General features: G+C 40.0%; 1 protein-coding gene across 4 annotated transcripts in view; it reads left to right on the forward strand.

The window, feature by feature from the left end:
* LOC128326167 (methylsterol monooxygenase 1-like) overlaps positions 1–12,020 on the forward strand; it is a 44,878-nt gene extending 32,858 nt beyond the window's left edge. For 3 of the 4 annotated variants that reach the window (XM_053252483.1, XM_053252481.1, XM_053252484.1), the window contains exons 2-6: positions 3,663–3,969; positions 6,176–6,324; positions 7,265–7,391; positions 9,347–9,501; positions 11,135–12,020. In XM_053252483.1, coding sequence (XP_053108458.1) covers positions 3,712–3,969; positions 6,176–6,324; positions 7,265–7,391; positions 9,347–9,501; positions 11,135–11,342 — 897 coding nt within the window. In that variant the 5' untranslated portion in view covers positions 3,663–3,711 and the 3' untranslated portion in view covers positions 11,343–12,020. The remainder of the gene's footprint in view (positions 1–3,662; positions 3,970–6,175; positions 6,325–7,264; positions 7,392–9,346; positions 9,502–11,134) is intronic. The other variant, XM_053252485.1, reaches the window with a different exon arrangement.
* Positions 12,021–12,286: the final 266 nt, after the last annotated feature.

Here is a 12,286-nt window from a genome sequence, read left to right on the forward strand (position 1 = left end):
ATGTTTAAAATATATATATACAACTAGCCAACCCTGCACAGAGCATCTGTGCACTCTTGGTGGCGGGCGGTTCTTTCTTCCCCCGCACCTTCTCATCTGCCCTCTTCCACTTACTGGCGGTGGGGCTTTCTCCTCTCACCGCGGCCGGGGCTGCCACCGCCTCCTCGCTGTGGCCGGGCCAGGCCAGCCCCCTGCTGCCTCCATTAAGATTTCCAAAGATTTTGTGTGATGGTGCTGCAGTTCTGGAATGTCCTCCTGAGTTGATCTGCCCGCTTTCTCCCTGGCAACCTTTAAAAAGGTATTGAAAATCCTCCTGTTCTGTGATGAGGCTTTCTCTGAACCTTTTGTTCTTCATTTTTAATGTTGCTACTTAGGGATTTCAACAACTGCCTGTATGGCTTGGATGCATTTATAACTGTATTCATTATGTGTTCAATTTTAATTGTGGTGGTACCACTTCAGCCTTGTGAGGCTTTTGCACCTAAAAGGCAGGATATAAATCCCTTTTGTGAAATCATTATAACAGATACCTATCAAAAACTCCTCCTCCCTGCTATCCCATCTGCATAAGCTGCAAGTGCAGGGTGGTGGCATTAATCCTATGATTCTATTCAAGCCCTATCACATCTTTGCTGTAGTAGTAGTGGTAGAGAGGATTGTTGTTGCCAGATAAGTAAAATATGTAGGTCAAAAGCGCAGGGAAGTAAGTATTGCTTGCCACAGTACCCAAACAGGGTTTGACTAGTATAATTAATGTCTCTGTGTGTGAGTGATTTTCAATTAAATGCTATCTTATTTATTTTTAATTATTCGGTTTTATACCACCTTTTCTAGAGCATCACAAGGTGGTTTAAAAAAGTTAAAATACCAATTTTTTTTCATAAAAACGTAAAACCTTAAAACCAGTTAAACAGTGAAAACCATAACACCAAAAAAAAAAAAAAAACCATTAAAAAGTCAACAGAAGCAAGATTGCTGAGAGGCCTGGCAATCCATAAGGGTTAAAAGCCTGAACAAACAAAAAGGTCTTTAGTATTTTAAAAGCAGCCATGGATGTCAAAGAGCGAAAATTCACTGGGAGAGCATTCCAGCAATTTAGCCTCTCATTTTTGGCATATGGAGCAAAGGCTCTCCCCACTCTACCTTCAACTATGCAGTTTCCAAAGTGGTTGTATAAGTTCAATTTTCATAGAATTAAGCCTATTGGTATAGGAAACATGGTTCACAAAAACTTCCAAGTTCTCTCGAAAAGTAGCCTTAATTTGGGGGATGGAATATGTTGGTATATTTACTATCTTCTGCATTGGCAAGCAAGGGAATGTAATGGAATACATGGCACAGACCCACAAAGAGCTGCAGTCTAGGTATTCTTCCTTCCACCAGGAAAATTCTTGCATTGCCATCAGTCTGGTGGCAAAGGAGGAAATATTTTCTGGAGGAGCTGCTGCACTTAGAATTTTAGTTTGGATACTTGCTATATTATGACATTTTGGGGAGCACAATGCCTTTTAGAAATGTATCAGGCAGAAATTAATCAATTGCATCTGTAGTAAGTGGGGAAGCTACTTTTGTTGAATTTTGCAGATGCAAAAAATATTGAACTGAAATACTAAGGCAAAGCATGAGTACATGGAGCATAATTTGTAAAGCCAGTATAATATACAAAATGCCTTCCTGCTTATGTGACATGGAAGTTAAGGTGACCAGCTTAACTTGTAATGTCCATGCTTCTTGAAGCATGAGTGAAAACTGTAAGCATCTTAACTCCCAACTTAAACTAAAGGTTTTCTATCACCAAGTGTTTAAACCACACTCATTTCAGCAGGGATTTGGCACCTAAATTGCTAGGGTTGCGCACCAAATGGAAAAATTTAGCACAGCCAGTTCTAACTGCTCAACGATATGCATGTTTATGTGGAGGTTCTGGTGTGATCAATGAGCCTGGGTATACATTATACTCATCAGGTTAGTGCAGCCCCACTAGCAGACAGAGAAAGCTGCAGGAATAGAAATATCTCACAGAGAGAGTGGGAGTGAGTGTGTCATAGCTCCTACCGGAGCCAGAGGAGTAGTGGGGAGATCAGAGATGTGAATCCTTGACTGTTTGGGATTCACAGTAGGCTGCTACCATCCACTTTTTCTTAATGTGGGACAAATCATTCTCTCCATATAAGATTCCTTGGGATAAAGTGGGAAAAACCCTCCCTGGAAGGAGCTGAGCATTCCTAGGCCTCCAGAGGTGTGTGACGAAGGCAGTCCCAAAATGAAGAGCAGTACACTTCACCAACAAGGGTTTATTTTTAGTTTAAAAGCAAAACAAGAGTATGCAATAAGAACAATTGTCTCTTCATAAAGCAGATTGCAAGAGAGAGAGTTTTCATTAACTAGGCAATTCAGATTCAAGCAATACAATAAAGGAAGATAACTTCCCTCATGCGTCTGACTGAACTGGTCCCTGTCTTATTATTCATAGGCAGGGTCTTCCTGCTGTTTCCAGCCTCCAAGCTGTGGCCTTCCCATTTCCTCAGCCACTTCCTGTATCAAGTTAGGAAGATTAGAGCAGGTACACTGTGCTATGGTTTTTATATTTGATAGCCCTACCTTGGCTATCTGTTCCACATAAATATAGCACAACATCAAAATGCTGCAGGGCAACAGTAAAGTATATCCTCAACATGCCAAACATTCTACATCAGTTAAGTCATAAATGTGTTCCTTTTAGCACCAGGTACAGTTGAATTGTCTCTTAGTTCTCATCCTCAAAAGGCCCTCTGGTCAGTGCATCTGCAAGGTTATTTTCCCCTTGAATGTATTTCAATTCAAAATCAAACACTTGAAGCATCAAGCTAACACAGAAGCTTCTTTTTGTGTTGGGTTTCTTGTAGCCATTGGAGCGCAGCATGGTCTGTGCATAGCTTGAACCTCTGCCCCAAAAGTGATGGTGTTATTTTTCCAGGACGTAGACAATGGCATAGCTCACCTTGGTTGTCAGCATCCTCAAAAACCTCTGTTTGCACAAGAGCATTGGAATATTGTGGTCGGCCGTAAGGCTAGTGCATACAGTAAGGGGGTACTGCCTCCTGCAATAAGGGTGCTGCTGCTGAGAATGGCCTTCCAGTAAGCTCTCTGAGCCGTGGTTCTTCTCTCCACTATTAGTGAAGCATAGAAAAATTATTTATTTTATATATGATTTAGATAAATATGATTGGTACTTCTACAATTAGCTTTGAGACTACATTAGCAATGGCTTCTTTGGGTATTGAGAATTTGCCAAGTAATATTAATTGTAAACAAAATAATTGTTTTAATGGTTAAGATTGGCTAATATGGCTATGTTGCATCAAGCAAAATTATCTGGTAGTTTTTAGACAGGAGCTGATCTCTATTCCAAGTGTTTTGCATTGACTTTTGGATTGTATGTCTGAAAACTAGCAAGAACCACCCATGTCCCTTACGGAAGATGCCCAGCTCAGCAGTTTTACTTTCTTTTTGTGTATGCCAAACTGGGCAACAGCTTATTTATTTGGTTGTGTCATATGTGGTATGTTGCCTGAAGAGTTTCTGTGTAGCTTGAAAATTGTATCTATAGCTAGTTGATGTAAAAAGTATTGTCTCTGACATTGCTCTGATCATTATCAACAACTTTGTCTGAAATTCTGCAGATATATAGAATCCTTTGGAGAAGCTACACGTGTGATGTTCTAGAGCTGAATGATGGCAACCAACGACAGTACTGGCATATTGAATTCTGCTTACTCAGCAGTAGAATATGTAGACTCTTTCTTGCCTGAGAATCCACTACAGCAGCCATTTAAAAATGCTTGGATCTATATGCTCAATAACTACACTAAGTTCCAGATTGCAACTTGGGGATCACTTCTCGTTCATGAACTTTCATATTTTTTAATTTGTGTGCCTGGATTTGTATTTCAGTTTATACCTTACATGAAAAAATACAAAATACAAAAGGTAAGATGGAACTACGTATTGTATGAGAAATTCCAGCTCTAACTTCATATTTAGTTTCAGCCAGTATTGCATAACTTTGGGACTTGCCAGCGTTTGCGTTTCTTCTTCTCCCATCCCCTAGTGTAAGGCTGTGTATTTGTGGGTTGCCTACCTGGAAGGGTGGGAGGAAATAATGTTATGCGCTGCTCTTTTCTGTTATATTAGGCCTGGAATTATTTTCTCCAATTTAACACAATTTATATGTCTAGATCTTGGTGAATATGGGTAACTGGGACCAAGCTATAAATCTTAAGACCAAGATCTCTACTAGAAACCAAGTTATAAATCTAAGCTTGAGACAAAGAGCTTACCTTTTTCTAGCTGACTTTCACTAACCTGAAGCCTCTCTCATTCCTCTAAGTAAATCTGCTGCATTGTTAGGTAACACAGAGTGAAACAGATCCAAACATACACTGAGCTTTCTGTTACCTCGAACTAGGACTATTATTGCTTTCCTTGACGCTTCAACATCTTGAATACTTGAATGCTTCATTAAGGGAGGGCAGGATGCCATCATGCCTCAAAGAGGTGGTGGTAAGACCACTATTAAAGAAGCCCTCCCTTGATCCCTCCAACCTGGATAACTATAGGCCTGTGTCTAACCTTCCCTTTTTGGGCAAGGTGATAGAGCGTGTGGTAGCGTCCCAGCTGCAGAGGGTCTTGGATGATACGGATTATCTGGAACCTTTTCAATCTGGCTTCCACCCCGGGTATGGGACTGAGACTGCCTTGGTCGCTCTAGTGGATGACCTACGCTGGGAACTAGAAAGCGGGAGTGCATCCCTGTTGGTTCTGCTGGACCTCTCGGCGGCGTTCGATACCATCGACCATGGTATCCTTCTGGGCCGCCTCTCGAGTATGGGAATCAGAGGCACTGCGTTGCAGTGGTTCCGGTCCTTTCTTGGGGGGAGGGCCCAGAAGGTGGTGCTGGGGGACTACTGCTCGGCCCCGTGGCCGTTGGCCTGTGGGGTCCTGCAGGGATCGGTCTTGTCCCCCATGCTGTTTAACATCTACATGAAGCCGCTGGGAGAGGTCATCCGGGGACTTGGACTGAGTTGTCAGCAATAAGCGGATGACACTCAGTTCTATCTCGCCTTGTCATCTGATCCTAGGGAGGCGGTGGATGTCCTGAATTGGGGGCTGGAGGCCGTGATGGGTTGGATGTGGGCTAATAAACTGAAATTGAATCCGGATAAGACGGATGTACTGTTGGTCAGTAGGAGAGCCAATCGGGATGAGGAGACTTTACCGGTACTGGATGGGGTTGCACTCCCCTTGAAGGAGCAAGTACGCAGCTTGGGGCTACTACTGGACCCGGCTCTGCTTTTGGAAGCTCAGGTGGAGGTGGTGGCCAGGGGTGCCTTTGCACGGCTTCGGCTGGTGCGCCAGCTGCGTCCCTTTCTCGAGAAGGCAGATCTGGCCACGGTTACCCATGCCTTAGTCACGTCGCGGCTGGATTACTGTAACGCGCTCTACGTGGGGCTGCCCTTGAAGAATATCCAGAAACTGCAGCTAGTGCAAAACGCGGCAGCAAGGGTGTTATCCGGAGCTGCCTGTGGGGAGCACATCACCCCCATTCTGAAGGAGTTGCACTGGCTGCCGGTTTGTTTCCGGGTCCAATTCAAGGTGCTGGTTTTGACCTTTAAAGCCCTTAATGGTTTGGGCCCGGGGTATTTGAGGGACCGCCTGCTCCCAAGGGTTGCTGCCCGCTTGACTAGGACATCTGAGGGGGCCCTGCTCCGGGTGCCGACAATGAGAGAGGCCCGGCTGTCGTGCACTCGGGACAGGGCCTCTCTGTTGCTGCTCCCAGACTCTGGAATGCTCTCCCAGTGGCCATTCGCTCCTCAGACTCCATCACGGTTTTTAGAAAGCTTGTTAAAACTTGGCTTTTTACCCAGGCTTTTACATAATCGTTTTATTCCTGCTTCTGTGTCTTTTTACTTTTATTGTTTTTATGCCTGTTTTTAATATGTTTTTATATATTTTTAGTTTGATGTTTTTATTGTCTGTTTTTAACTTTTGTAAACCACCTTGGGGTTGTCTTTTAACGAAAGGCGGTATAGAAATGCAACAATAAAATAAATAAATAAATACTGACATTGAAATATTCTATTTTGTTTTTGTTTATAAAATATGCATTGTTAATTAAATATTTCATTTGATACAGGAGAAGACAGAAACATGGGAAAGCCAATGGAAGTGTTTCAGAACTCTTATGTTCAATCACTTCTGTATTCAGCTGCCTCTGATATGTGGAACCTACTCTTTCACAGAATATTTTAACATTGCTTATGACTGGGAAAGCATGCCACGATGGTAAGTAGGTAGAGTTCAGTTATATTAATAGCATTACACAGTTATGTTTTATAGGGCAGAGTACCTCAACAGATAACACTTCACAAGTATTGCTCTGATTAACCACTGGATGTCAGTATAGAAGAAACTTTGGATCCAAAAATACTTACTTCTCTACTGTACAATAATATCAAGATGAACTCTCCTTATGGCTTTTGAGGTATTTGTGTCATTACAGATTGCAAACTTGACTTGCTTCTGCAGAGTTGACAGTCTCAGCTTGCCCTAGTATATTCTCTTTATCAATTTAATGTCTAAATTGATGAATTTTGCAATGTTCCTTGATTCCTTAAGAGAAGAGAAGCAAATCACTCCAACAGCAGCTATGAGGATTTTCTTCCCATGTTAGCCCTATCCAGTATTGTCTATTGTAGATGGCAACCCAGCCATATCATCTACTCCATGTGGGCCTAGCTTTGTTTCTAGGTGAATGCTTGAAGGTTTTGAAAAAACAATTGGCTATATTTCCTTTTCTTAGGAACATGAGGAATTGTTGGGTTCTGGTTTCCTTTTTGGGACAAGTGCTTGAAACATAGTCTTATATATGGTACAACAGGACTACTGCACCATAAGCAACTCAAGTCCTATCACAGACTGCATGGAAGTGTACCTAACTGGAGACAGACCCATAATTATGCTGTATTTAATTATTAGATTTGTTAAAAATAGCTTTTATATCTGTTAAATATTAATGAAAAGCCTATGTAGTATTAATGAGGCTTCTAGTTGTTGCTAATTCTTTGTATGCTCATGACCTTACACACAATTAACTGTGGTTATGTTTATTAAAAGTAATGTAGTAATAGTTTTGTCTCTAGCAACAGTATTTCTAAAACTGAGAAAAATTGTCATGGTCTATTGTACCTTCTGTATCAATTAGTAGTATTGCTTTCTTTCAAAGGTATGTGATACTTGCCCAGTGTTTTGGATGTGCTGTGATCGATGATGCCTGCCATTATTTTCTGCATAGACTCCTACATCACAAGAGAATATATAAATATATCCACAGAGTGCATCATGAGTTTGTTGTATGTATTATTTCAAGCTTCCTAGATTACCTTCATATGCTCATAGCACTTCTACATTAGCTATGTATCTGTCATGTGTTTGTTAGTTAATCTTTTGGGAAATAAGAAGAGACCAACAGGCTTAGTAAAGTATTTTTATCTAGTCTTATTTTGCCCAGCAAAGGCTAAACACTGTGAACATGAAAATAAATAAGGTGAATTTGTTCTGTAGCTACTATTGCTGTGGAAGGAAAGATGTTCCTTTTCATCACACCAATGGTAGCTACAAAACAAATACAAAAACCATTTATATAAATTTTCTTTTGCAAGTGACTTCAGATTGTGATTCTAAAAGTGGGTATGTGGGTTTTACTTTGTATTGGCATAATTTTCCTTGTTCTATAGTTAACGTTTTCCTCCTCTGCTCTTCTTGAATAGCTGCCATTTGATTAAATATAACATTCTTGGTAGGGAGCACAAAGACATTCAAACAGCCTCTGTATGCATTATATAGATATAGCTTTAGGCATTATATAAACAATGTTTTATCACGTAGACTGAACAACAGAGCTTATTATAAGCTATCAAATTCTGTATGTGGGGAGGGGGGACTGTGCTGTATGGAAAACTTAAATTATTTACCTACTAGACATGGTTTTGGTGAGTTAAATCTTCTGGAACAAGACTTGCCTGCTGAATCAGTGGCTCATCAGGTTCAGAAGCTTTGTGAATTCTGGTGGGTAAAAATGGGCACACAGTCAATTCTGGGGAAAAAGATGATTGTATTTGTCTTTTTAAATATAGCTATAAATGCTTCTTTAAAAAAAATAACCTGGTTCACAATGAAATCTGAAACTAAAGCAAACTTATGGGAGTCTATATCTGAATTCATGGATAATCTTTTTAAAGATTGCATCAATACATTCATGACCCAGTTCTAGCTGTCCCAACTGGTAGAGTGGAGTTGTACATCCAAATGTGCATTTACATCCACAGTTCCTGATCCAGCAAATAGTATTTCATGGAAGCCTGCTTTCATGTGTGGATCTCCTTCTCTGTTGGATCAATTAAGTTGAAGCCTGCTTTTCTATATAAACAAAAACTGCTAGAAACACATTTTCTGTAGTAAAACAAATGACACAACTGCATTATTTTAGCAAATTATGAACTTACGCTCTGTCGACAAGAGTGCCAGTACTTTTTTTCTATTTTAAACTGCTCTTCTTCTTATGCTCCTGATAGCAGCTTTACCTATAGATACTAGCAGGTGATAATTTTTATCTCAATGCCCTTAAAATTTCCACCTGCTAACTTCTGCAGACCAAACAGTTGTTAAAAACATAGAAGGAGGCTAGGTAGCAAAGCTGTCAACCAGGGAGTATTTACTTCCCATCTTGTGGATATTCACTACTAGCCATTGCTTCTGGAACGTTCTGGGTATATGCAACCAATCCTGTGTATTTACTTGGATGTAAATCCCACTATATTATGTTGTCTTTACTCCCAAGGATGATAACCTTGGTCTTCAAGGAGACAATCATGCTTGGTGTTCTTGGATGTGTATAGAAAAGATTCATTAATTGTTCTCTCCCACAAAGTGTATATTTTATACATTTCTATTCTTCCTCTCAATAATGGCTTCGCGGTACTGCACTATACAGTACCTGAGTGTTTTGCTGATGTTTCTTACTATGTCTTCTGATTGTTTTGCTTGAAGTATCCATGGCTACATGCTTCTAGGTAATTTTATAGCATTTCAGGAGCAGTGTAGAGCTAGGAACAGTAAAGATACTCTTATGGAGATTGAGCTACATTCAGATCCTGGGTTCATATTTCGTTACAGGGAAAACAGGATTCTCCTAAAACATTCAGATCATGTAGAACGCATCAAATGTAAAATACTAGCATATTTGTGGAAGTGGCGGTGCACAATTTTTAAAAAAAAACCACTAATCATTTTCCTTCTCCCTCCTTAGGCTCCATTTGGGATGCAATCAGAATATACACATCCTTTAGAAACTCTAATCCTTGGAGCTGGATTTTTCATTGGAATAATGGTCTTTTGTAATCATGTGATGTTTATGTGGACATGGCTCATTTGTCGCTTGGTCCAGTCCATTTATGTCCACAGGTAATATTTCATGGTTTAGAAATGTATAGCCAGCAAGTAATGTCTGGATAGGAATCTTTTACTTGATTCTAGACACTAACAATGTAAATTTCTCCCTCCCTCACAACACTAGAACTAGGGGTCACCCCATGGAACTGAAGATCAGGAAATTTAGGACCGAGAAGAGGAAGTACTTTTTCACTCAGTGCATAATTAATCTATGGAATTCTTTGCCATGGGATGTGGTGATGGATGGCTTTAAAAGGGGCTTAGACAGATTCATGGTGGACAGGTCTATTAGTGGCTACTAGTCTTGTGGCTGTGGGCCATCTCCAGCCTAAGAGGCATGATGCCTCTCAATAGCAGTTGCAGGGGAGCAACAGCAAGAGAGAGGACATGCACATACCTCTTGCCTGTGGGCTCCCCAAAGGCATCTGGTGGGCCACTGTGTGAAACAGGATGCTGGACTAGATGGGCCTTGTGCCTGATCTAGCAGGGCTGTTCTTATGACTCCTAAACATTCTTACTCTTAAGTATGTATTTTAAGGCTAGAGCCCTAATGGAGCTTGCTGTCAAGTAAAGATGTATATGATATCCTATGTTAGATATATAAATAGACATGATTTGATTAAGGATGGTTTACTGGAGTTGGACTTGCAGCAGAAGGTAAACTGCTAATGCAGCTCTGCACAGTGTAATAGACAACTACTATAGCATAGGAAATACTCAAACACAATCTAGATTCTTATGGTAAATATTGTACTCTGATAAACAGCCTTCAGTTTGTAATATAATAGTTTGATTTTATGCAGATCTCTCAGATCTGGATAAAATTTGTCACAGTGTATCTTGGAAACAAATGTGAAAAACAGCTTAATGTGAATTAATAGCACATGGGAAATGTAGAAAGAAGTCTGCCTAGGCTAATCAGTAAGATCTATCACCCTAGGCCCCATATCTGCTAGACTACTTCCGCTTGCAGCTTCCAGTTTGCCTTGCCAGCATCAGCCTTGTCTTTCCTTGTCTCTCTTAGCTGTTCTACAGCTGTGCCTGCCCCAAGTGTCATCTTTCGGCCTCTCAGTTTCTGGATTGAATAGCAATAGTTGCTGCTTGTGCCTGGTTCAAAGGCAGGTTAACTTGCTGGCAATCTAAAAAATCGTATCTCTTTTCTCCCTTCCCTTGGGGGAACATTCATTCAAACATCTATCCCTTGGAGACCTTCCTCTCTGTATTAAAATTGAGGTCTTCATAGAACCTGATTTTATGTGATATTCTTGCAGGGAATATATTTCTGTATATTGAGGACAGAAGTAAGACGTGTACTCCAGAATACCATTTAGAAAGTTGTTTCTGCACCTTTAACTTCAGAAGTGTGGGTCCAGTGGAATAATGTTGATAGTGTACTCTTTATAGAGGTTTATCAACTCCACAGTTGATAGTGAAACCAAGTAAATGTATAAACTTTTAGCCAGTATTGAGTAACTTCCTGTTCTTGGACTACAATTTCCATCATCCCCAGCTGTCTGCCATTGTGGCCAGGAATAATGAAACTTGTAGTCCAAGTCAGCTTTTAGCATCATTGCAGTGTGAAGGAAATGTGGAAAATGCCTTTATCAGTATTGTAATACTCTTTCTCTTTTTTTTTCCTCTTTAGTGGCTATGATATTCCTCTGAATCCTTTGCATTTGGTGCCTTTTTATGCTGGGGTTCGTTTTCATGACTTTCACCATATGAACTTTATTGGCAATTATGCTTCAACCTTCACATGGTGGGATAAACTCTTTGGTACAGACTCTCAATTCAATTCTTATACAGAAAAAATGAAGAAACAGCAACATATTGTGGAAAAGAAGACCAAATAAATTTCCTATTAGAAAGGGAAAAGATTTAACACATGTTGCAACTGTAAAGCAAAATTTTGCCTTTTTTCAGAAGCCTGAGAGCAAGCCTAGAGCCTTGGCTATGTAATAGGAAACAGCATTAATTATATCTTCCTAATGGGAATGCGTTTTCTATTTTATACATAAGTAAAGCATATATATTTAAGTAAAGATTAAAAATGAAAGTCTTAAATTTTGAAGTTTGTTTAAAAAAACATCTATTAGTCGGACAGAACAGCATTTTGGGCTATAAATGTTTGAACTCATTTTGAAATTTGTGAAGTGCAGTCATGAAACTGGCTTTGCCAGTTTTCTACTTTGTAATTTATGGTTTAGAACTTCCTTGGGAGCAAAAATACTGAAGAGCAAATAATTTGCACATGTTCATAGTTCATTCCAAAACTTTTCCCAGACTGGGGTAATTTCTTAGATATGAGACAAATGATTTTAGAGAAGCTTTTTTTTCTTTTTAATCTGCTGGGAAGAGTCTTTCTGTTTGCTTTATTGAATCTATTTGGTAGTGTATGTAATGTTACACATAACTGTTTGCAAACTACTGAATTGCTATATTTTGTGACTGGGAAAAACGTAGAGTTGATTTGAACCCCCCCCCCATGTTTGCTGTGCAACAAATAAACCCATATTGATATTCAAACTATACTTTCCTGTCCCTTTTGTAACATGCACATCCATAAAGGCGTCATGCTGGAAACATGGTGTTGCTGTAATTGCCCCATGTGTCGACATATCACTATATGGTGAAGATTTCTGTGGCGAACAGAGCCATGTTGATCAATAACGCAAATCAGGGAATATGCAGTCACACCGTAAGCATAAGATGACTGCATGTTGCTTGATCTGCTGTCTTGATGAACATAGATTTTTAACACCATATAGTGATGCAAATATAGTGATACTATTACAAT

Source organism: Hemicordylus capensis, chromosome 5 (genome assembly GCF_027244095.1).
Source record: "Hemicordylus capensis ecotype Gifberg chromosome 5, rHemCap1.1.pri, whole genome shotgun sequence".
NCBI classification, from domain to species: domain Eukaryota; kingdom Metazoa; phylum Chordata; class Lepidosauria; order Squamata; family Cordylidae; genus Hemicordylus; species Hemicordylus capensis.